At 53.3% G+C, this 22,688-nt stretch overlaps 1 protein-coding gene and 1 pseudogene across 6 annotated transcripts; both read right to left on the bottom strand.

The window, feature by feature from the left end:
* Nucleotides 1–52: 52 nt before the first annotated feature.
* Nucleotides 53–10,051, bottom strand: PACSIN3 (protein kinase C and casein kinase substrate in neurons 3). Of its 6 annotated transcripts, none has more exons than XM_063671892.1 (11): nt 9,799–10,051; nt 5,481–5,683; nt 5,147–5,237; nt 4,876–5,032; nt 2,971–3,206; nt 2,705–2,860; nt 1,931–2,106; nt 1,680–1,800; nt 1,418–1,554; nt 890–1,011; nt 53–570 (listed from the first exon to the last, which is right to left on the bottom strand). In XM_063671892.1, the coding sequence occupies exons 3-11, from the start codon at nt 5,198–5,200 to the stop codon at nt 455–457; spliced, it is 1,275 nt and encodes a 424-aa protein (XP_063527962.1). In that variant the 5' UTR covers nt 5,201–5,237; nt 5,481–5,683; nt 9,799–10,051; the 3' UTR covers nt 53–454. The 6 variants fall into 6 exon arrangements, with proteins under 6 accessions (XP_063527962.1, XP_054295654.1, XP_054295653.1 ...); XM_054439679.2 differs by lacking the exon at nt 9,799–10,051 and adding an exon at nt 8,836–8,946; XM_054439678.2 differs by lacking the exon at nt 9,799–10,051 and adding an exon at nt 8,836–8,946 and having other exon boundaries at nt 5,481–5,546.
* Nucleotides 10,052–13,204: 3,153 nt separating this feature from the next.
* LOC129008021 (small ribosomal subunit protein uS10-like) lies at nt 13,205–13,621 on the bottom strand (annotated as a pseudogene).
* Nucleotides 13,622–22,688: the final 9,067 nt, after the last annotated feature.

Here is a 22,688-nt window from a genome sequence, read left to right as displayed (position 1 = left end):
GGCCTGGCAAGGGTGTCCTATCAAAAAAATGCACATGAGCCCGACAGTGGTGTTTTTGTTTTTTTGTGTGTGTGTGTCAAGTTTTAATACACGCTAGAACAAGCCACAAGAGGGTGCTGCTAGGCCGGAACTACGCTCACCCCAAGCCCACCCCAGGAACTCCAAAGCAGAGGTCAGGAACTGAGTCCACAGCTCCCGGGGAGGCCCAGGCCCCCCTGAACCCTTCTGTCACCTCTGACCTCCCATCTTGCCCTCAGCCTAGACTCGTCCCTTCCCTACCAGTCCCTTCCCTAGACAAAGGCCCCTCCCCTCCCTGGGTCCCAGGACTTCCTCCCTCAAGGGACAGAGGAGCAGCCGGAGAGCGACGGTTCAGGGCCCTGAGGGTCCGGCTCTCCAGGAGAAGCTGGGCTCTGACCCAGGGTGGGTAAACGTCGCAGAAGGGCTGTCAGGACACTCAGGCGCCCACACACTCCACGTAGTTGGCAGGGTACAGGCCAATGCGGCCACTCTGCAACTGGCCTTGGCACCAGCCCTGCTCGTCCTCCTCACTCATCTTCAGCAGCTCCTCCCCTGGGGGAAAGGGGATTGGTCACTGCCAGTGGCCCTGGCCCAGCCCCTGTTCCTTCAACTGGGTCAAGGACTGAGGGGGATGGTGTGGTCCCAGAGCCCAGCTAGCAAAGACATGGCTCAGGCAGAGGCAGGTCAAGGTCAGCAAGCTACCCCACCCCAGACCCTGAACGCAGCCACCAGGCACCAGCTATCTGGACCTGGAACAGCTGAAGGGCCAGAGGACTGGCCCTTAAGAAGTGGGTATTTGGCTTCCCTTCCTGACACCCCTGCTCAGGCAGGTAAGGCAGAGGCCGAAGCTAGGAAAGGGGTCCCAGGGTACCTGCTCGGAAGCTCAGCTCATCAGCTTCCTGGCCAGCATAGTCATACAGTGCCCTCACCCGAACCCCGGTGGCAGCCTTCCGGGGACTCTCTTCATCTGACCACTCCTCATCCTGCCCCGTGCTGGAGAGGGAGGCAAAGGAAGCCGCTCAGAGTGCAAGGAACATGGGGCTGGAGATCTCACCCAGGATCAGGGCAAAGGCCTCCCTACCCCCAGCGGCACCTGGGAGAGTCAGGTGAGGTGCTAAAGATTCTAGCTCTACCTCGCCATGCCGGACTGGTGAGCAAAGAGGCAATTCCTGCCACACGCAGCTGATTTAAGGCATAAACGAGAGGGAACGTGGGAAATGCCTAGCAAATCTAAACCACTATGAGAACCAGTATCATTACAACTACTAAGTAGGCCCTCAGGTCCCTGGCACCAATTTTCAACCCATTTCAGGTGTGAAAGAAATGAAACCAAGGAGAAAGGAAAGGAGGGCGGGAGGCAGAGCTGTTTCTTTGCCACAGCCACGCTCCTGGCTCTCACCCTGGGGACCCTGGGGACTGGGGTGGGGGTGCGGTGCCATCTCTTGTGGGCACAATGCTGGTCAGGGTAACCTCATCAGGGCTCCGGCCACCCTTCTCTTTCCGGCTGATTGTCCTCTGTGTGTCCAGGGACCACTCCTGTGGGGACAGTGCTTACAGTCAGGTGGGGCCATCTGAACCACCTTCACTTACTTCATCCCTAGCCCTGGCCGAGCTAGGGTGGCCATCCCACCTCCCATCCCAACCCCGCCTGGAACACATGCCTCGAACTGTGGCCAGTTCATGGCCATGCCTGGCCCGTGGGTGCTGCGCCACCAGCGCAGATCCTCTTCGTCACTGGCTGCCTCAATGCCCTGGTGCAAGTCGCGGTGGAGTTCATGGAACCTATGACCCAAGGCACTCCCTCAGTCTAGGAAGTCTAGACCCTGCCTCCCTCAGTCCCAGCCAGGGCCTAGGGGAGATGGAGGAGACCCAGTACTACCCCAGATCTCCATGCCCAGCAGGCAGCCCATACTTCTCACTGCTGGAAAGGTCCAGGTGCTGGTGTAAGGTGAGCAGCATATCCTTGAAGAAAAGAAGCCGCTGGCGCTCAGCGGCCTGGCAGGTCTCAAAGGCCTGTTCCATGTCCTCCATGTAGCGTGGAGTGTAGCGATGCAGCTCTGCCAGCGTCTGCTCATACTGAGCTTTCGTCTGGGTGGGAGAGGAGGGGTCTGGTGAGAACTAGACCTTCTTCCACCCAGGACTCCACCAGTGTTTACCAGACACTGCCATGGGCTGCTAGACCCGGGGCTAGCCACTAGGGGCAATCAGTCCCAAGACCCAGCTCCTGCCCTTAAGGACCCCAGCAGCCTAACAAGGGAGGTGACATCAGGCGCAGCAGATAAAAGAGTCTAGTGAGGACTGAAATGAGGTCAACCTACAGGAAAGGATGGGAGAAATCAGAAAAGGCTTCCTGGAGGAGGTGGAAACTGCAGCATCTCAGGATGGGGAGGATTTGCATATCCAGAGCTGCAGGAAAGGACGCTTCGGGCAAAGGGTACTGTGCAAGGAAAAAAGCTGGAAGTTCTCAACTGCTGAAGTCATCCCAGTGCCTGAAACTCCATTTCTTTCCCTAGTAAAGCATCACCTTTGTTAGGTTCCTCCTTTAAATGATCATCTGGAGAGAGGGTGGCAGGCGAGGAATAGGGTAATAAGAGTGCCGGGGACTGGACAAGATGTTCAGGGAGCAAGATTCATTCAGGAAGCCGTGCCCTGAGCAGGGGCCAGGGCTGGGACCTGTGGCCTGTACCTTCTCGGCCTCCTTGGCACAGCGTTCCACCCGTTCCTGCAGTTTGCGCAGCTGCTCCTGGGAGACGGCGCTGTCTGCCTTCGCGTGGCTCTCCCTCGTCTGGGCGGTCTTCTCATCCTTCCGGGCTGCGTGGTAGCTTTTCTTGGAAGCCTCAACCTGGCATGCATGGGGACCACTCTGGACCCTGGATGCCACACCTTGGCCCCCTCGATCCCTTGCAAACCAGGAAGGAGCCTGCCTCGGATACCTCCCCCACCCAGCCTCACCTCCTTCAGCCTCTTCAGCCAGGGCTTCTGGGCCTTGCGGAAGCCGTCCTCGGCCGCCCGGCTCTCGCGGAAGCCGCCCAGCACAGGCCGGTGGAAAGCCCCCCGCTGCCAGGCGCGCACCCGCTCACTGTCCTGCCCTTGCAGCTTCTCCCGCACCTCCAGGTGCAGCGCGCTCAGCCGCTCAGCCGCCGTGAAAAAGGCATGCCAGGCCTTCTCCAGTGTGCCATACTGGGGGCCTGCAGGGAGGGACAGGGCTTAGGCCAGGCCTGGGTACCACCCAAAATGAGCCCAGCCCCTCTCACTGGGTGCGAGGCATGGAGGCATGGGGTACACGCATGGGGTGCAAAGGTGAATGACAACCCTGTCAGCCGGGCTTATTGAATGAGGACCATGTGCCTTATCTCACTGAATCCTTGTCTCAGCCACCACCGTGAGGACAGTGACATTGCCAACATTGAACAGGCAAAACACTGAGGCCCAGAGAAGTGAACTCGTCCAAAGCATTATGGCTACAAGAAGAGCTGAGGGCCAGGCGCAGTGGCTCACTCCTGTAATCCCAGCACTTTGGGAGGCCGAGGCGGGCGGATCACAAGGTCAGGAGATCGAGACCATCCTGGCTAACACGGTGAAATCCCGTCTCTACTAAAACTACAAAAAATTAACCGGGCATGGTGGTGGGCGCCTGTAGTCCCAGCTACTTGGGAGGCTGAGACAGGAAAATCACTTGAACCCAAGATGGGGAGACTGCAGTGAGCCGAGATCACGTCACTGCACTCCAGCCTAGGTGACAGAGCCAGACTCCATCTCAAAAAAAAGGAAAAAAAAGAGGAGCTGAGATTCAAACCCATCTGTTGCGTAAACACTACACTCCATTTCCTCAAAGGAAGAGCCTGTGTGTGCCCTTGAGGAAGACAGCTTGCAGGGTGGAAAGATCCATGCTCCCAGTCAGAGGGCCTGGGCTCAACCTTCAGCACTTCCTAGCTGTGCGCCTTTAGGCAAGTCCCTTAGCCTCTCTGAACTTCCAGTTTCTCCTCTAGAAAATGCATAAAACGGTGGCTCACGCCTGTAATCCCAGCATTTTGGGAGGCCAAGGAGAGAGGATCACTTGAGCCCAGGGGTTCAAAACCAGTCTGAGCAACATAGCAAAACCCTATCTCTACAAAAAATACAAAAATTAGCCAAGTGTGGTGGTCCATGCCTGTGATCCCAGCTATTGTGGTCCCAGATATTCAGGAGGCTGAGGTGGGAGAATTAGTTGAGCCTGGGAGATGGAGGTTGCAGTGACCCATGATTGTACCACTGCACTCCAGCCTGGTGACAGAGTGAGACCCTGTCTCAAAATAAATAAATAATAAACGAAAGAAGGCCAGATGCAGTGGCTCACGCCTGTAATCCCAGCACTTGGGGAGGCTGAGGTGGGTGGATTACCTGAGGTCAGGAGTTTGAGACCAGCCTGGCCAACATGGTAAAACCCCGTCTTTACTAAAAATACAAAATTAGCCAGGCATGGTGGTGGATGCCTGTAATCCCAGCTACTTGGGAGGCTGAAGCAGGAGAACCACTTGAGAGGCGGAGGTTGCAGTGAGCCAACATCATCTCACTGCACTCCAGCGTGGGCAACAAGAGCAAAACGTCTCAAAAAAAAAAAAGAAAAAGAAAACAAAGGAAAGAAAATGGGTAAAACAGAACCATCTCTACAGGGTTGTTGGAACTATCAAAGTAACTCATGAGCATCCTTTGTAAACTTTAATAACACCACAGCCATGAGGATGACCAGGAGGATCTTCCCTTTCTGAGGGAGGGTAGATGTGAAGCCCTCAAACTTCCCATGAGACGTGCAAAAAGAAGCTGGCCCGACAGTCCTGCACTCAGCTGCCCTCTGCCCCCTGCCAGGGCCTGGCTCACCCTTCTCCACGGTCCCCCTCCACTTTCGGGCCCAGTCAGCCAACTGCTGGGCATAAGCCTTCTCGATGCGGGCGCGCTCCTGGAAGCAGCTGACCAGGTCCCCACACAGCCGGTGCCCGTCCTCCACCCGCTGTACCGTGCGCCTGTAGTTGCCAGCCTGGGCATACAGGAGAAGGGTGCTGTCACCAGGGAGAAGCCTCCTTTGGGGCTGGGGCTGTCAGTTGGAATCCTCCCCTAGACAAGTAGCTGAGCCCAGGACCCAGCTGCTCACCTCCCAGAAACTGCCCCCTAAGGCCTCCCCTCCAGCGTCCTCTTCTGGAGCCATGGTGTCCCCGCAGCACGGAATGGTGGCGGATTTGGGGCTGTGGAGGGCAGAGGGGTAAGCAGGAAAGCTGGACATTATGTTTTTGGGGATAGGAAAAGACCCTCTTTATACCTGGGCCTCGCCCCACTGCCATCCCCGCCACCCAAGGAGTTGTCAGAGCTAGGACTTAGCAGGCGGGGTGCTGAAGACCCTAAGAAGGACCAGGATGGGTGAGGATGGAGTCTCAAAACTCTTCCTCTCACTGCTCTGCCCTTTCCCCCACCCCCCGCCCTCCACATACCTGGGGCCTAGAGATTACTTCAGGGACCCGGGTGTCCAACTCTCAATGCTGCCACCGTGACTCTGCCTTGAAGGAGAACAGTGCGGGGGTGAGGGTGGGGGCCTAGAGCGTCCAGGGCGGTGCCAGGCACCCCCAATATAGCAACTGCTGTCAGAAGCGCCAGATTCCAGGGAGGAGAATGCCAGGCGGGTCACACGATCCAGCTAGGGATTAAATGGCAGGCGGGGGTGGGCGGTGGGCAGAGGGCAGAGGGCCCCACTCCCCTAACTGCCAATGAGAGGACTCCTGCCCAGGCTAGGGCCTCTGTTGCCTTCCCTTGAGTGATAAGACGACCCTGTTACCCGAGAGGCCAAGTCAGAGGGTGCCTGGCCACATCCCAGTAGCTCCCTGTACTGAGGAGGGCACGAAGGGAGCCAAGAGGCCTGGCTTCTGTCTTGGCCAGGAACCCCGAACAAGTATATGTAACTGTCTCCTCCTAAGGAGGCCCCAGCTCCCTCTAAGATGGAACTCCTCTGTATGCTCAGCTGCCATGCCAAGGCTGGTGTGAAACAAACCAAGCAACGCACCAGAAATACGAGGGGCCCTGCAGTCACAGAAGATACTCATCTCACTCCACACATCCACTGAGGGCCCACAAGGCTCCGTGGGGAACACACAACCCGGGCCTGCCCTCCAAAGGCCTGGCGTCCAGGGCAGCATGGGGAAGTGAGAAGCGATGGCCACCTATAAGAATGTTCCCCAGGCTGGGTGTGGTGGCTCACGCCTGTAATCTCAGCACTTTGGGAGATTGAGGTGGGTGGATCACCTGAGGTCAGGAGTTCGAGACCAGCTTGGCCAACATGGAGGAACCTTGTCTCTACTAAAAATATAAAAATTAGCCAGGCGTGGTGGCGGGAACCTGTAGTCCCAGCTACTTAGGAGGCTGAGGCATGAGAATCACTTGAACCTAGGAGGCGGAGGTTGCGGTGAGCTGAGATTACACCACCGCCTGGGCAACAGAGTGAGACTGTCTCAGAAAAAAAAAAAAAAAGTTCCCTAGAATCGCAGAGGATGGCAAGCCAATTCCAACCCCAGAGCCACGGCCCCAGGGACTCGAGGACACAGTGGCATGTGGCTGCTCCCCTCCTGCCTCTGGGCAGGGTCTCAGCTGTCCCCAGCACCGACTGACTCACAGACCCTAGAAGGAAATCGCTTCCTCTGAGCAGGCCCAAGGGACACAGCCAGACCCAGGAGGACAGTGTGTGCCCTTTGTCCCCAAAGCAGGGTGCTGTCACAGCGCTTCCTCCAAACTCATGCACCTCTGCTCCTCCTTCAAACCTCCAATTAAGGCATCTTCTCCTCAGTCACTTCCCCTGTTTCTCTGTCCTTGCTCCTGTAGCCCTGGGTGACCCTTCAGCCGGGGTGTATAACCCATGGAGTTGTGGCTGACAGGACAGTGTCTATCTTCCGTCACTGACAGAGGCTTCTGGGATTCTGATTTGTGTGTCCCCAAGCGCTGGAATCAGCAATAATTAGTTAAGTGAGAAAACAAGCGATGTCCACCTGGAGCGCAGGAAACGCGCCCACTCCAGCAGCTGTGGGAATGCTTGGTGCAAGTGGGCTTCCCCCTCTGCTAACAGGAGACAGAGCTAGGGGCTCCGCGGAGACCCAGGCAATGGAGGTGCCCACCAGGGACCTCACAAGCTCGTCACTTGGTTCCCTCTGGAGTCTGTCCTGTCTGCCCAGAAAGGACCTGACAGGGCGATGGAGAGAAAGAGAGCTGCCGCCATGAATCACAGGGCTCTGGAGCCACCCCAGTCCAGCCTCAGGAGCCTGGGGCCCCTTGCCTGTTCCAGCCTCCGAGTTCCCTGCTCCCCAGAGAGCTGCCCCCACCCCTTCCCTCTCTCTGGCCCCAGAACAGAGCAAGCTGTGTGAACCGGGCTGGCACAGCTCCCTCAGGCCTCCCAGAGCAAACACAGGCCCAAGCCCCGGGTGCAGCCAGGCCCCACAGCCCCAGCCTGACCTCTCTGTGGTCGGGGCGGGGGGCGGGGGGGGGGCTTGCACCTTGGCCCCTATTGAGCAGGTCGGCACCCTGTGCCTCCTGAGCTCCGCAGAGACCCAAATCAGTCCCCACCGCAGGCAAGAGCTCAGAAAGCAGGTAATGCAATCTTCCCAGCCTCGGGAGCCAGCACGTTCGGCTCTGAGAGGTCTTCCTGGGCTTGGCAGGGTCTCCTTGCAGCTGCACGGGCCAAGGTAGGAAGTCCCTGGTTCAGGGAAGACCCACGCTCCCTACCTGAGGCCTGAAGGTACCCGGCCCCAGACCAGCCCCAACCCCTTCCAGCAGCTGGGGGCTTGCCCCTGGGAGGGAGCTCAGCCATTCTGCCTGGCCCATCCCTGGAACCTGAGTCACAGGCTGCGCCCAAGGGCTTCTTCCCCAGGCGGCCCCTCCCGGTGCGCCCGCAGCCCTAGGATTTGAGGACAGAGCGGGGGCGGGGGTCAGTCGGCTGGTCCGAAGAGGGGCAGCGAGGTTAGAGGGGCTGGAACCAGAAGCCAGAGCCAGCCAGGAGGTCAGGAGGTCAGGAGGCTGGGGGAGGGGGTGGCGCAGCCAAAGCGGGAGAAGGCAGGGCCAGGGAGGGGCATAACAAAGGGGCACTTTTAGAAACCCGACCTGCCGGCCGGGGTGCCTGCTTCCAGATGACGCACTCCGAACCCCAGCCTCCACTCCAGAGCTCGGCGCCCAGAGGCTACGCGCCTCTGGCCTCAACCCTTATGGACCGCGCCCCTCGACAGGACCCCTTGCCGCCCGGAGCTGCATAACTCGGAGCCCGTGGAGCCACGCGGAGCGGCAGGGCCAGGCCTAGCCACCGAAGCTCTAGGACTTCTTGGCCAAACTTGTTGAACTTGGTCTCGGCGGAGGTGGGGCCACTGATCACTGCCAAGGGGAGGGGACGCCCCCTGCCTGGGCCGGCCTTGCCTTGGGCTCCAGATGGTGGCCCCGGGCAGCGGACCCAGGAATCGGGGCTCGCTGCACAGGGCGAGGGGTCGCCAGGGAGCGAGGACCCTCTGGGTCCCCGGGGCGGGCGCGGGGCGAGCGGACGGGGGCCCTCGAGGGGCCCGTGAAGATGGCTCAGCTCTCCAGCGCCGGCGCTCCCTCCCCCGGGCGGCCTGCGGAATTGCGGAGCACGCGGCGCGGCAGATGGGACGGCCCCTCGGCGCGGCTACGGCCCTTCCCGTCGGCACGCTGAGCGGGGTGGCCGGGGGCTCCCTGGGCGGGAGTCGGCTCCATTGCAAACTTCAGAAGCCGGAGCAGGAGAGGGCGGGCTCGAGCCACGGCACCCGCCGTCGCCTACCCGCGCGTCCCCTCCAGGGCACTCACCGCGTCCTCCCTGGGCCCCTCAGCGGGTGGGGGTCCGGCCACGCTCCGGCCCGAGTCCTGCCGCTCCTGGGCCCGCGCCGCCGCCTCCCGGAGCGCGCCGGGACCTCCCCCGGGAAGCCCTGCCCCCGGCCCCGGGCCCCGCCCCTCTCCTGGCCGCCGCTGCCTCAACCCCACGCGGTGGGGCGGCGGGGCTGCAGGGCAGCGGGGCTTCAGGCATCGCGGCGAGCAGCGGCTCTTGGGGCGCGGGCCGGGGTTTCTCTGCTCCGCCCGTGTGCGGAGTGCCTGGGCGGGCTCCCCAGGGTTGCGCCTCGGTGCCGCAGTGAGCCAGATTTCGGCTTTGCCTCTCCCCGACCGTTGCAGAGCCTGGGAGACCTGAGGGAGCAAGAAGGGACCGGGCCGGCACGGGTAGCCTTGGAGCAGGGCCGGAGGACTACACCGCCTTACATTTTTAGCTGCACAGCTTGTTTAGAAATTGGCTCAGGCGAGGCTCACAACCACCCCTTGTAAGCATTAGGATTCCCACTGTACAGATGCAAACACTGAGGCTCGGGGGCTTTTCAGAGGCTTGCCCAAGATTTCCCTCTAATCAGGCAGGGCCGGGACTCCAAAACCGTGCCCTACCCTTCCACAGCTGCCCTGCTAATCTGGGGCGCCTTCTAAGGCCTGAGACGAACACGCGGTGGGGGTGGGACAAAAAGGCCTAAGCTCCTCCCCCTCCGAGTTCTTATTTCCAGATTTTGTACCACGATTCATTCTTAAATCCCTTCGCTCCTCCACCCCGTTTATCAGTCTGGTACATTTTTCCATATCGCCACGATGCCACCCCCACGCTAAATAAATCCCTTCTCCCTCCTCTCTCCCTACTCGCCTCTCCCCGCTTTCCCCCGGGGGTGAGATTTTGCAGAGCGGCTCCGTCTGTTATTTATATCCACTGGAGCGGTCCAAGAATGTTCCGAAGCTGACCTAATCGCCACCTGCTCGGCCTCTCCGCCCCTCCCGCTCTCTCCTGGGCCCGGTGACCCAGCGGCGGTGCTGTAAGCCTTGAAGACGAGGGGGAGCGCGGACCAACGGGGTCGAACGCCCCGGGCGCAGAAGGTCCCGGGCGCGCAGAATCGCAGCGGGTCGGAGAGCCCCGGCGCTCTCAGAGTAGTGCGCCCCCAGGGACGCGGCGCTGAGCCCTGGGAAGCTGAGGCGCCTGGCTGCGCCCTCTGAAGCTCGTACTTTTCCTCCCACCCCCAGCTCCCTGAAGAGTGTGAGTGCGTGCGCGCGGAGTTTTAAACGGCAGCTTTAAAAATAGCAAAATTATGTTGTTTCTAAATCCAGGAGGAATCACTGACGCGTTCTTTACGCAGACGAATCCTCTCACAAAACGGGAAAGAGGCCTGGAGAAAATGAATGGGGGTAATTTTGCCTGCCGAGGGCTCGCTTGCTGGGCAGTGCTAATGGAAGAATAAAACTGCCTCCCCAAGACACCTGTGGGGCACCCAAGGCGCGCCACCTTTGGCCTGAGGATTCTGGCCGTGTTTGGCAAATCATACCTGAGTAGTGAATCTGAAACCTGGGATGTGGTTTCTGAAACCAATTTCAACACCCACTCTCTCTTAGGGCTTGGACAAGTCCCTTCTCTCCTTATCTCTATTTCTACCTCTATAAAACCTGACAGGTGACCAGCTGACCTTCGGCTGAGCCATGAGCCCCAGCTAATTAATGATTGTAAAAAAACAACTGCAGATCAGAGGAGCTGGGAAAATGTCAAATGACAGCCACAGGGTTTTGTATTCTTTAAAATCAGTTAACATCCCACCTAGCGCCTGAAGGCCTTTAGGCACCCAGACCGAAGTGTGAAAACACAAGAATTAAATTAATTACAGGAGCCACCTATTAAAACCTCATTAAAAATAAAGTTGGCAGCCAGGCTGTGGGATCTGGGAAAGCCAGGCCATAGAGAGACTCAGAAAACAGGGCTGTTCATCAGACCACAAAGAGAAGGGGATGTGGACTGGAAAACATCTGGCTTCCCTTGGGCTCAAGTCTGGGAGCAGAAAGCAGAAATGTTGCAGCTGATCTTAATTGCCCCTAAGGTATTGTAGGGGAAAAAAACAACAAAATAAAACCCAGAGCATAGGAGGCTGCTTCTAAGCTGAAAGTAGACAGACATGCCTTTGGAAAGCCAGCTCCAAGCTAATGCTACCCCCAGGGCTCCCATTCTGCGCTCTATGGCCAGAGCCCTTAACATCCACACTGCTCCATCAGTGCTGTCCTCAACCCAGAGTTCAAGATGAGATGTCAGTGGACAGAGGGCTGCATAAAGACAGAAATCTGGTCAGGCGTGGTGGCCCACGCCTGTAATCCCAGCACTTTGGGAGGCCGAGGCGGGTGGATCATCTGAGGTCAGGAGTTTGAGACCAGCCTGACCAACATGGTGAAACCCCGTCTCTACTAAAAATACAAAAATTAGCTGGGCATGGTGGCGGGTGCCTGTAATTCCAGCTACTCAGGAGGCTGAGGCAGGAGAATCACTTGAACCTGGGAGGTGGAGGTTGCAGTGAGCTGAGAGCGCGCCATTGCACTCCAGCCTGGGTGACAACAAAACTCCATCTCAAAAAGAAAAATTAAAAAAATGACAGAAATCTAAGGCTGGGCGCAGTGGCTCACGCCTGTAATGCCAGCACTTTGTGAGGCCAAGGCAGGTGGATCACCTGAGGTCAGGAGTTCAAGACCAGCCTGGCCAATAATGAAACCCCATCTCTACTAAAAACACAAAAAAACTAGCAGGCGTGGTAGTGGACGCCTGTAGTCCCAGCTACTTGGGAGGCTGAGACAGGAGAATTGCTTGAACCCGGGAGGCTTAGGCAGCTGAGATTGCGCCACGGCTCTCCAGCCCGGTCGAAGGAAACTTTCTCTCAAAAAGAAAAAAAGACAAATCTAGCAAGGCACTTGGCTCAGGGTACCAATGGGCAGATTGGTCCATAGCCAAATATCACGCCACTCACAGACTCACCTTGAGTTTCTGGAATGTCCTAACCACTGTGCCTTCATTTGTTTATTTATGCATTCATTCATCCAGCCAAGAAAACACTTGAATTTTTACTCCTTGCTAAGGCTATGCCAGGAATGTTGGGGGTACAAAGTTAAATAAGGCAGAGTCCAAGTGTACAGTAATGATGCAAGGCAGATAGGAAGTATTGAGGGAAAACAGGCAGAAGGGACGGCCTTTCACAGGACATGACACTGATAGGTCTTGATGAGTAGGAATTAGTCATGTGGACAGGCATTCTAGGCAGGAGCTTCAGGGTGTGCCAAGCCCCAGGGGTGTTACCATATGACTTTGTGACCTAGCAATTCTACTTTTTGGTATTTACCCTGGACGAACATGTACAAATGCAGAAAGAGGTACAACGATGTTTGCATATAGTACTGTTTGCAACAGGGGAGAACTAAAAACAAATGTTCATCATGAAGGCAATAGTTGAATAACCTAAAGTTCATTCATGCTTTGGATTACTCTGCAAAAAACTCAAGAAAAAGCTAGAGGCAGGAGTTCGAGACCAGCCTGGCCAACGAAGTGAAACCCCTTCTCTACTAAAAATACAAAAATTAGCCAGGCATGGTGGCATGTGAGATGGAGCAAAACTCCATCTCAAACAAAAACAAACCAAAAAAAAAGAACAAGGTAGAGAGAGATGTATTCTTTTTTTTTTTGAGACGGCGTCTTGCTCTGTCGCCCAGGCTGGAGTGTAATGGCGCGATCTCAGCTCACTGCAACCTCCACCTCCCAGGTTCAAGCGATTCTCCTGCCTCAGCCTCCTGAGTAGCTGGGATTACAGGCACGTGCCACCCACACCTGGCTAATTTTTGTATTTTTAGTAGAGACAGGGTTTCACCATGTTGGTCAGGCTGGGTTCAAACTCCTGACCTCATGATCTGCCCGCCTCAGCCTCCCAAAGTGCTGGGATTACAGGCATGAGCTACCGCACCCAGCCAACAGATGTATTCTTACAGGAGGATCTCCAAGACAATGTCAAGGGAAAAAAGCAAAATGCAAAACGCACTAAGTCTTCACAGAAAATATACATCATACTGATTTTGGCGTTTATCTTTAGGCAGAGGTCTAGAGTTGGTAAGGGACATTTTTGTAATGTTAGAAAATTTACAATGGGAATGTACTATGTGTAAATTATGTAACTAAAATTAAAAACGGGGGTGGGTGAGTGGGTATTTGTATCTAAAATAGTGCTGTCCAATTATTTTCTGCAGTGGTGGCAATGTTCTATAGCTGTGCTGGCCAATATGATAGCCACTAGTAGCATGAGACTGTTGAGCACTTGAAATGTGGCTATTGAAAACATAAACTTTTAATTTAAAAAAATTTTTTTTAACAACTGGTAATCAATTCATTAAAATAGTTGACTTAAGCATCTGCAATGGTGACTTCCACCTCAACTCCTGGCTCAATACTGATGGAAGTAATCTGCTTAACAATCTCAGAAGGACTGCGCAAGTCAATGAGTCGCTGGTGGATTCTCATCTGGAAACGATCCCATGTCTTAGAACCTTCACCACAAGGGGTTTTCCTTGTAGTGATTCTCAAAGTCCTGGTAGGCATTCGAACTGGTCCTTTCACTTCGAGATTCTTTTCCTTTGCGCCTCTGATCAAGTCAGCACACACCTTTTCCAGGGATTTTATGTTGCAGTTTGTTAGGGTGATTCGAATTCAGTGAATCGCCACCTCCGGCTCCACAGGTGTTTTTCCGGTATCCTTAAAAGCCATGGCTGCTGCGTGGCTTCCTGACCAACTTGTTCCTCGGCGAGAGTGAACAGCGGTGAGTCAGGAGCAGGAGCGTGCGGACCGGAGACCCACAGCACCTACGACCGCGTCTTCCTCCAATTTAAAAATTTTGAAATTAGGCCAGGCGTGGTGGCTCATGCCTGTAATCCCAGCACTTTGGGAGGCCGAGGCAGGAGGACCACTTTAGGCCAGGAGTTCAAGACCAGCCTGGCCACGATGGTGAAACCATGTCTCTACTAAAAATACAAAAATTAGCCTGGCGTGGTGGTATGCACCTGTAGTCCCAGCTACTCAGGGCAGGGCTGAGGCAGGCAAATTGCTTGAACTCAGGAGGCAGAGGTTATAGTGAGCCAAGATTGTACCACTGCAGTCCAGCCTGGATGACAGAGCGAGACTCTATCTCAAAAAAAAAAAAAATTAACTGAGTGTGGTGGCACATACCTGTAGTGCCAGCTACTGAGGAGGCTGAGGTTACCTGAGCCTGAGAGGTCAAGGCTGCAGTGAGCCGTGATTGGGCCACTGCCCTCCAGCCTGGGCAACAGAGTGGGATCCTGTCACAAAAAAAAAAAAAAAATTAACAACTACATGTGAGTAGTGGCTACTGTATTGGACTGTGCAGGTCTCGAATCTCTAGAATAATGAGGTCATGATGGGGTGGAGGTATCAGAGGCATTTGAACCAGAGAGACTCCAGCTTGAATAGGGGCTGGGTAAAATAAGGCTCAGACCTACTGGGCTGCATTCCAAGGAGGTTAGGCATGCTGAGTCCAGCTGATAAAAGGATGAGATAAAGAAGCTGGCCAAAACCTACCAAAATCAATATGGCAATGTGACCTCTGGTCGTCCTCACTGCTCATTATACGCTAAATCTAATACATTAGCATGCTAAAAGTCACTCCTACCAGTGCCATGACAGTTTACAGATGCCATGGCAATGTCAGGAATTTATATAGTCTAAAAAGGGGAGAAACCCAGTTTCGGAAATTGCCCACCCCGTGACCAGAAAGCTCCTGAATAATCCACCCCTTGTTTAGCATATAATCAAGAAATAACTATAAGTATTCTTAGGGCCGGACGCAGTGGCTCACGCCCATAATCCCAGCACTTCGGGAGGCCGAGGCGGGTGGATCCCGAGGTCAGGAGATCAAGACCATCCTGGCTAACACGGTGAAACCCCATCTCTACTAAAAATACAAAAAATTAGACAGGCGTGGTGGCGGGCGCCTGTAGTCCCAGCTACTCAGGAGGCTGAGGCAGGAGAATGGGGTGAACCTGGGAGGCGGAGCTTGCAGTGAGCCGAGATAGCGCCACTGCAATCCAGCCTGGGCGAAAAAGCGAGACTCCGTCTCAAAAAAAAAAAAAAGTATTCTTAGGTGAGCAGCCCTTGCTGCTGCTCTGCCTGTGGAGTAGCTTTTTTTTTTGAGACAGAGTCTTATTCTGTCACCCAGGCTGGAGTGCAGTGGTGCGATCTCAGCTCACTACAACCTCTGCCTTCTGGGTTCAAGCGATCCTCCTGCCTCAGCCACCAAAGTAGTTGAGATTACAGGTGTGCACCACCATGCCTGGCTAATTTTTGTATTTTTGTAGAGACGGGTTATTGCCATGTTGGCCAGGCTGGTCTCAAACTCCTGACCTCAGGTGATCCACCTGCCTCAGCCTCCCAAAGTGCTGAGATTACAGGCATAAGCCACCGTTCCTGGCCAGAGTAGCCATTCTTTATTCCTTTACTTTCTTAATAAACTTGCTCTCACTTTATTCTATGGATTCGCCTCAAATTCTTTCTTTCGCCAGACCCAAGAACCCTCTCCTGGGGTCTGGATCAGGACACCTTTCTGGTAACAGAAGCAGATGGAAGATGAAGCTGGAAAGATAGGTTGGGATTGGATGGTGAAGATTTGCAATGTGGGCTAGGGAATTTGGACTCTATCCTATAGGCAGTGGGAAGTGTCCATGAGAGTAAGTAGATCAGATTTCCCCTTTTATTTTATTTATTTATTTTTTTTTGAGACAGAGTGTTGCTCTGTCGCCCAGACTGGAGTGCAGTGGTGCAATCTCGTCTCACTGTAACCTCCGCCTCCCGGGTTCGAGCAATTCTCCTGCCTCAGCCTCCCGAGTAACTGGGATTACAGGTGCCTGCTACCATGGCTAATTTTTGTATTTTTAGTAGAGATGGGGTTTCATCATCTTGGCCAGGCTAGTCTTGAACTCCTGACCTCGTGATCCACCTGCCTTGGCCTCCCAAAGTGCTGGGATTACAGGCGTGAGCCACCGCGCCCAGCCAGATTTCCCCTTTTTAATGATAACTCTGGCCACCCTGCCGAGAGTAGATCAGAGCCGGCTGAGTGCTGCAGGCAGGGCTGTCTCCTCCGAAGGCTGCTTTGTGAGTTTCCCTCCGTGGCCTCTGGACATTGCCCCAGCATTCCTGACAGGCAGCTGAGTAAAGTATTCTAATTTCACAGCTATGTTTTTCAGAGCTCAGGCAGTCCCGTGTAAAGACTGGTCCCAGTTATTGAGAGCGGTTAACCTCAGTGGGGCAGGCTGTTTGTGGGTTAGCAAGGCAGACCGATGGCACTCGGGTGAAAATGAATAGCAGGTTTCAACAGTGCAGCCTATAAAGAAAGTTTCTCCAGGGTCAGGAAGTTACCCTATTAAAAAAAAAAAATGAAGTTACCCTACATAGTCTAAAAAGGGGAGGAACCGGTAGTTCCGGGAATCGGCCATTGCCCCAGGCAGATTCTTTGGCTGGTCCCCGCCTCGGCAGGAGACGCCCCAGGAGTTGCCATTGTGTACTCCAGGTTTCAGCTCTGTTGGCCGGGAGGCTCCTGCTCCAGAAGCCTACCCTGGTGCACTTGGGCACCCATTGTGTGCCCAATACCAGTCTGGGTGCTCAGTCCTTAATTCAAAGAAAGCAGGCCAGGTACAGTGGCTCACGCCTGTAATCCAAGCATTTTGGGAGGCCAAGGAGGGTGGATCACTTGAGGTCAAGAGTTCAAGACCAGCCTGACCAACATGGTGAAACCCTGTCTCTACTAAAAATACAAAAATTAACCGGGCGTAGTGGCACACGCCTGTAGTCCCTGCTACTCGGGAGACTGAGGCAAGAGAATTGCTTGAACCCGGGAGACAGAGGTTACAGTGAGTTGAGATGGTGCCACTACACTCCAGCCTGGGTGACAGAGCAAGACTCCGTCTCAAGACAAAAAAAGAAAGCAGATAAGATGCCTAACTTCGTGGAATTTTCCACTGAAATCAAATAAAGGTCCAAAAACATCATTACCAATTGTCACGAGTGTTTGAAGGAAAAAGAAAAAGGGACAGTGTTCTGGAAGAGGATAGTGGGAGTGTAGCTTCAGGGAGTTTAAGCCTCCACCCAAAAAACCCAAAAGACAAACGGAAGTTAAGAAGGTGAAGAGGGGACCTAGGGAACGGCATTCCAGGTGGAACAACTGAAGACTGATGTATGGAAAGGTCCTTACATGGGAACTTGACCTTCCGGGTCAGAAGGGTGGAGTGGGCAGGGCATGGTGAATGAGTGAGTGAGAGGCCCGGAATGAGGTGGGAGAGGCAGGCAGCACCCGGACACTACCAGGTTTTGTGAGTTCTGTTCCGAGTGCAGGAGGGGGCCCTTGGAGGGATTTAAGCAGAGGAGGGAACTGAATGGCCTTTTTGGATGTTGCATGAGGAATGGATTAGAGCAAGGAATTAGCAAACCATGGCCTGTATGGCCCACAGCTAAGAGTGGTTTTTACTTGTTTTCTTTTTTTTACTTTCATTTATTATTATTATTATTTTATTATACTTTAAGTTCTAGGGTACATGTGCACAATGTGCAGGTTTGTTACATATGTATATATGTGCCATGTTGGTGTGCTGCACCCTTTCTTTTTTTTCTACAGAGACAAGGTCTCCCTGTGTTCCTCAGGCTGGTCTTGAACTCCTGGACTCAAGTGATCCTCCTGCCTTAGCTCCCCTAAGTGTTGGGATTTCAGGCATGAGCCACTGTGCTGGGCCGGTTTTTACCATTTTAAATGGATGAAAAAAATAATAAAAAGAAGACTATTTTGTGACGCACAAAGGTTATAGGAAATTCAAATTTCGGCATCTATAAATAAAGTTGGATTGGAATACAGTCACACTCATTTATTTATAAATTGCCTTTGGCTGTTTTCACACCACAATGATAGAGTTAGTATCGTAGTTGCAACAGAAATCATGTGGCTCAGACAGCCTAAAATATTTACTATCTGCCCCTTACACAAAAACTGGCCTGACTCATGGATTAGAAAGAGAGAAAAAGCAGGGAAATCCAATTAAGAAGTACCTGCGGTAGATGGTACAGGGGTCAGATGACCACATAAGATGAACAGGGTGGCTTGTTCCACAGTGGTAGCCATGGAGGTATGAGACATGCATGGGGCCGGGCAAGGTGGCGCACGCCTGTAATCTCAGCACTTTGGGAAGCCAAGGAGGGTGGATCACCTGAGGTCAGGAGTTTGACACCAGCCTGACCAACATGGTGAAACCCCATCTCTACTAAAAATACAAAAATTAGCCTGTAATCCCAACACTTTGGGAGGCCGAGGCGGATGGATCACCTGAGGTCGGGTGTAATCCCAGCTACTCAGGAGGCTGAGGCAGGAGAATCACTTGAACCGGGGAGGCGGAGGTTGCAGTGAGCTGAGATTGCGCCGTTGCACACCAGCCTGGGCAACAAAGCAAGACTCTGTCTCAAAAAACAAACAAACAAACAAAAAAAATCATCACTCACGTCAGAACACAGGCAAAAATATGAACATCATCCAAAACACAAAAATGACCAAATATCTCCCTATTTTAGCCAATGTGATTCACTGCAGCTGCTTTGCCAATCACAACTTTAGTTTTGCTTCTTTCCTCCCACCTTATAGATAACATTTATTAAGGTACAGGATGCGGGAAGACAAAAAAACTTCCTTTTACCCTCTGGTTCTGTAGCTGAGTGTAAGAATTAAACTGGCTGGGCCAGGCACGGTGGCTTATGCTTGTAATTCCAGCACTTTGGGAGGCTGAGGCGGGTGGATCACCTGAGGTCAGGAATTCGAGACCAGCCTGGCCAACATCGTGAAACGCCGTCTCTACTAAAAAAAAAAAAAATACAAAAATTAGCCGGGCGTGGTGGGGCGTGCCTGTAATTTCAGCTACTCTGGAGGTGGAGACAGGAGAATTGCTTGAACTCAGGAGACGGAGGTTGCAGAGAGCTGAGATTGCGCCGCTGCACTCCAGCCTGGGTGACAGAGTGAGACTCCGTCTCAAAAAAAAAAAAAGAATTAAACTGGCCATGTGTGGTGGCTCATACCTGTAATCCCAGCACTTTGGGAGGCTGAGGCGGGAGGCTTGAGCCTAGGAGTTCAAGACTAGCTGGGCAACATAGTGAGACCTTATCTCCACAAAAATAATTTAAAAATTAGCTGATGGTGGCACAAACCTGTGGTCCCAGATATTTGGGAGGCTGAGGTGGGAGGATCGTTTGAGCCTGGGAGGCTGAGGCAGCAGTGAGCTGACTGTGCCATGGCATTCCAGCCTGGGAGACTGAGACCCTGTCTTAAAAAAAAAAAAAAAAAAAAAAAAACCTAATGTAAGACAGATATACAGAAGAAAGGCATACAAATTTTTTTTTTTTTTTTAGTTGGAGTCTTGCTCTGTTGCCCAGGCTGGAGTGCAGTGGCGTCATATCGGCTCACTGCAACCTCTGCCTCCCGGGTTTGAGCGATTCTCGTGCCTCAGCCTCCCGAGTAGCTGGGACTACAGGAGAGCGTCACCATGCCGGGCTAATTTTTTGTATTTTTAGTAGACACTGGGTTTCACCGTGTTGGCCAGGATGGTCTCGATCTCCTGACCTCGTGATCTGCCTGCCTCAGCCTCCCAAAGTGCTGGGATTACAAGTGTGAGCCACCATGCCCAGCCAGGCATACAAATTTTATTTAATATTTTTGTGTGTACATGGGAGACTTCAGAAAGAAAATGAAGACCCAAAGAAGCTGTTAGGCTCAAAAGCTTATATACCTTTACCTTTTTACGCAAAGAACAATCAACTGTAGGCCGGGCACGGTGTCTCCCATCTGTAATCCCAGCACTTTGGGAGGCAAGGGGGCAGATCACCTGAGGTCAGGAGTTCAAGACCAGCCTGGCCAACATGGTGAAACCCGGTCTCTACAAAAATACAAAAATTAGCCGGGCATGATGGCATGTGCCTGTAATCCCAGCTACTTGGGAGGCTGAGGCAGGAGACTCGCTTGAACCCGGGAGGCAGAGGTTGCAGTGAGCCAAGATTGTGCCACTGCACTCCAGACTGGGTGACAGAGGGAGACTGTCTCAAAAAAAAAAAAAGAAAAAAGAACAGTCAATTGTTCACAACTGGGCACAGTGGGGATGTGACAAGACAAAGAGGCTTGAACTAGGGGCAGTAAATTGTGAGACAGTGACTAGGAAATAGATGGAGGAAAGTAATGGAAGATAAGGCTTATTTTAGTAGGTTTGTTTGTACAGATCCATTTGGGCATGGGTTCTCGTCTCTTCCTGGTTTAGGTAAGGAACCTTTCTTATGGGAAATTTTATGACCTCTTTTAGGTAGAAAGGGAGAGGTCAGAGATCCTTTCCTGTATCTGCTGTTTCTCTTGTGCCTTCAGCCCAATATATAATCAGTATGCTGAAGTGGCATATTTTGGGGTGGCATGCTCTGAACCACTTCAATAACCAATCTTAAGGGCCAGGCACCATGGCTCACGCCTGTAATCCCAGCACTTTGGGAGGCCGGGGCGGGCGGATCACCTGGGGTCAGGAGTTCAAGACCAGCCTGCCCAACATGGAGAAACCCTGTCTCTACTAAAAATACAAAAATTTAGCTGGGTATGGTGGCGCATGCCTGTAATCCCAGCTACTCGGGAGGCTGAGGCAGGAGAATTGCTTAAACCCGGGAGGCGGATGTTGCAGTGAGCCGAGATCACGCCACTGCACTCCATCCTGGGCAACAAGGGCAAAATTCTGTCTCAAAAACAACAACAACAACAAAAATTACAGTATTACCCCCACTTCCTGACAGCCTCCAATTTAAAGCAAAGCCCTGTTTCTTCGACTCTTCTCCAAATCACCCAACGCAAGTCAAATCCTATAATAAGTCCTTTCTAACACCCTCTTAGACAGATGTCCCATCATTCCCCCAGTACACATTCTCCACTGCAAACAGCAGTAAACCCAAATTTCAGCTACAGGAGTGTTCCTGGCGGTGGCTGGCTGGGAACAGTGACATTTATTGGTAGGATAGGAGGCAGCTTGAAGAGATCCTCATATTGAAGATCTTTCAAGAGTCAGAGGGGCTGGCTGGGCACAGTAGCGTGTGCCTGGAGTCCCAGCTAGTCAAGAGGATGAGGCAGGAAAATCACTTGAGCCCAGGAGTTTGAGGCCAGCCTGGGCAATATAGTGAGGCCTCTCTTGCCTCTATTTCTTTTAAAAAATGTAAGAGGAGGCCGGGTACAGTGGCTCACGCCTGTAATCCCAGCACTTTGGGAGGCTGAGGCAGGTGAATCACCTGAAGTCAGGAGTTCAAGACCAGAATGGCCAACATGGAAAAACCCTGTCTCTACTAAAAATACAAAAATTAGCCGGGCATGGTGGCACACGCCTGTAGTCCCAGCTACTCAGGAGGCTGAGGCAGGAGAATCGCTTAAACCTGGAAGGTGGAGGTTGCAGTGAACCGAGGTCATACCACTGCACTCCACCCTGGGTGACAGGGCAAGACTGTGTCTCAAAAAAAGAAAAAAAAGGCCGGGCGCAGTGGCTCATGCCTGTAATCCCAGCACTTCTTTGGGAGGCTGAGGCGGGTGGATCACGAGGTCAGGAGATCGAGACCATCCTGGCTAATACCGCAAAACCCCGTCTCTACTAAAAATACAAAAAAATTAGCTGGGCGTGGTGGCACATGCCTATAGTCCCAGCTACTTTGGGAGGCTTAGGCAGGAGAATTGCTTGAACCCAAGAAGTGGTTGCGGTGAGCCAAGATCGCACCACTGCACTCCAGCCTGGGCGACAGAGCGAGAGTCTGTCTAAAAAAAAAAAGTAAGAGGGGCCAGATAAAGGGGGTGATTGGATGGCAGGCAGAAGAATCATTAATTCTACCGACATTTATTTAAAATCTACTCTCCTCTTCACTGTTTCAAAGGGGATGCTCAGCCAGGCGTGGTGGCTCATGCCTGTAATCCCAGCGCTTTGAGAGGCCAAGGCAGGAGGATCACTGGAGGCAGGAGGATCACTGGAGCCAGGAGTTCAAGATTACAGTGAGCTATGATCATGCCACTGCACTCCAGCCTGGGTGACAGAGCCAGACTCCTGTTTTTTTATTTTATTTTTTCCTGAGAGACAAGGTCTCATTCTGTCACCCAGACTGGGGTGCAGTGGTGTGATCTCGGCTCACTGCAACCTCCACCTTCCAGGCTCAAGTAATTGTCCCCTGTCAGCCTCCTGAGTAACTGGGACTACAGGCTTGCATATGTCCAGCTAAGTTGTTGTTGTTGTTGTTGTTATTGTTGTAGAGACAGAGTCTCACCATGTTGCCCAGGCGGGTCTCAAATGCCTGGGCTCAAGCAATCTGCCCACCTTGGCCTCCCAAAGTGCTAGGATGACAGGTGTGAGCTACTGTGCCCGGCCTAGACTCCTGTCTTTAAAAAAACAAAAACAAAAAAGAAATGCTGAAATGGAAAACACTCTGCCCCCAATGGAGTGTCTCTTCTAAGAGTGGGAGACAAGGAAACCTACAACTACAATAGAACGAGATAAGCTTGCTTAGAGAAGAGGCATGGAGGGAGACGGGGCACAGAAAAGGGGCACTTTAAGTCAGCTTAGAATGGGGTAAAGAATGAACAGTGTTGGCCGGGCACGGTGGCTAATGCCTGTAATCCCAGCACTTTGGGAGGCCGAGACGGGCAGATCACCTGAGGTCTGGAGTTCGAGACCAGCCTGACCAACATGGAGAAACCCTATCTCTACTAAAAATACAAAATTAGCTGGGTGTGGTGGCACATGCCTGTAATCCC

This window comes from Pongo pygmaeus, chromosome 9 (assembly GCF_028885625.2).
Source record: "Pongo pygmaeus isolate AG05252 chromosome 9, NHGRI_mPonPyg2-v2.0_pri, whole genome shotgun sequence".
Taxonomy (NCBI): domain Eukaryota; kingdom Metazoa; phylum Chordata; class Mammalia; order Primates; family Hominidae; genus Pongo; species Pongo pygmaeus.
The sequence above is the reverse complement of the archived record's forward strand: the minus strand, read 5'-3'. Positions and strand labels throughout refer to the sequence as shown.

Excerpts from the sequence above, each read along its gene's own strand:
- PACSIN3 (XM_063671892.1), bottom strand. The coding sequence starts at position 5,200 with ATGGCTCCAGAAGAGGACGCTGGAGGGGAGGCCTTAGGGGGCAGTTTC. Across the intron at positions 5,033-5,146 it reads TAGGGGGCAGTTTCTGGGAG|GCTGGCAACTACAGGCGCAC; the intron begins GTGAGCAGCTGG and ends CTGTATGCCCAG. Across the intron at positions 2,861-2,970 it reads GGCTGAAGAGGCTGAAGGAG|GTTGAGGCTTCCAAGAAAAG; the intron begins GTGAGGCTGGGT and ends CATGCATGCCAG.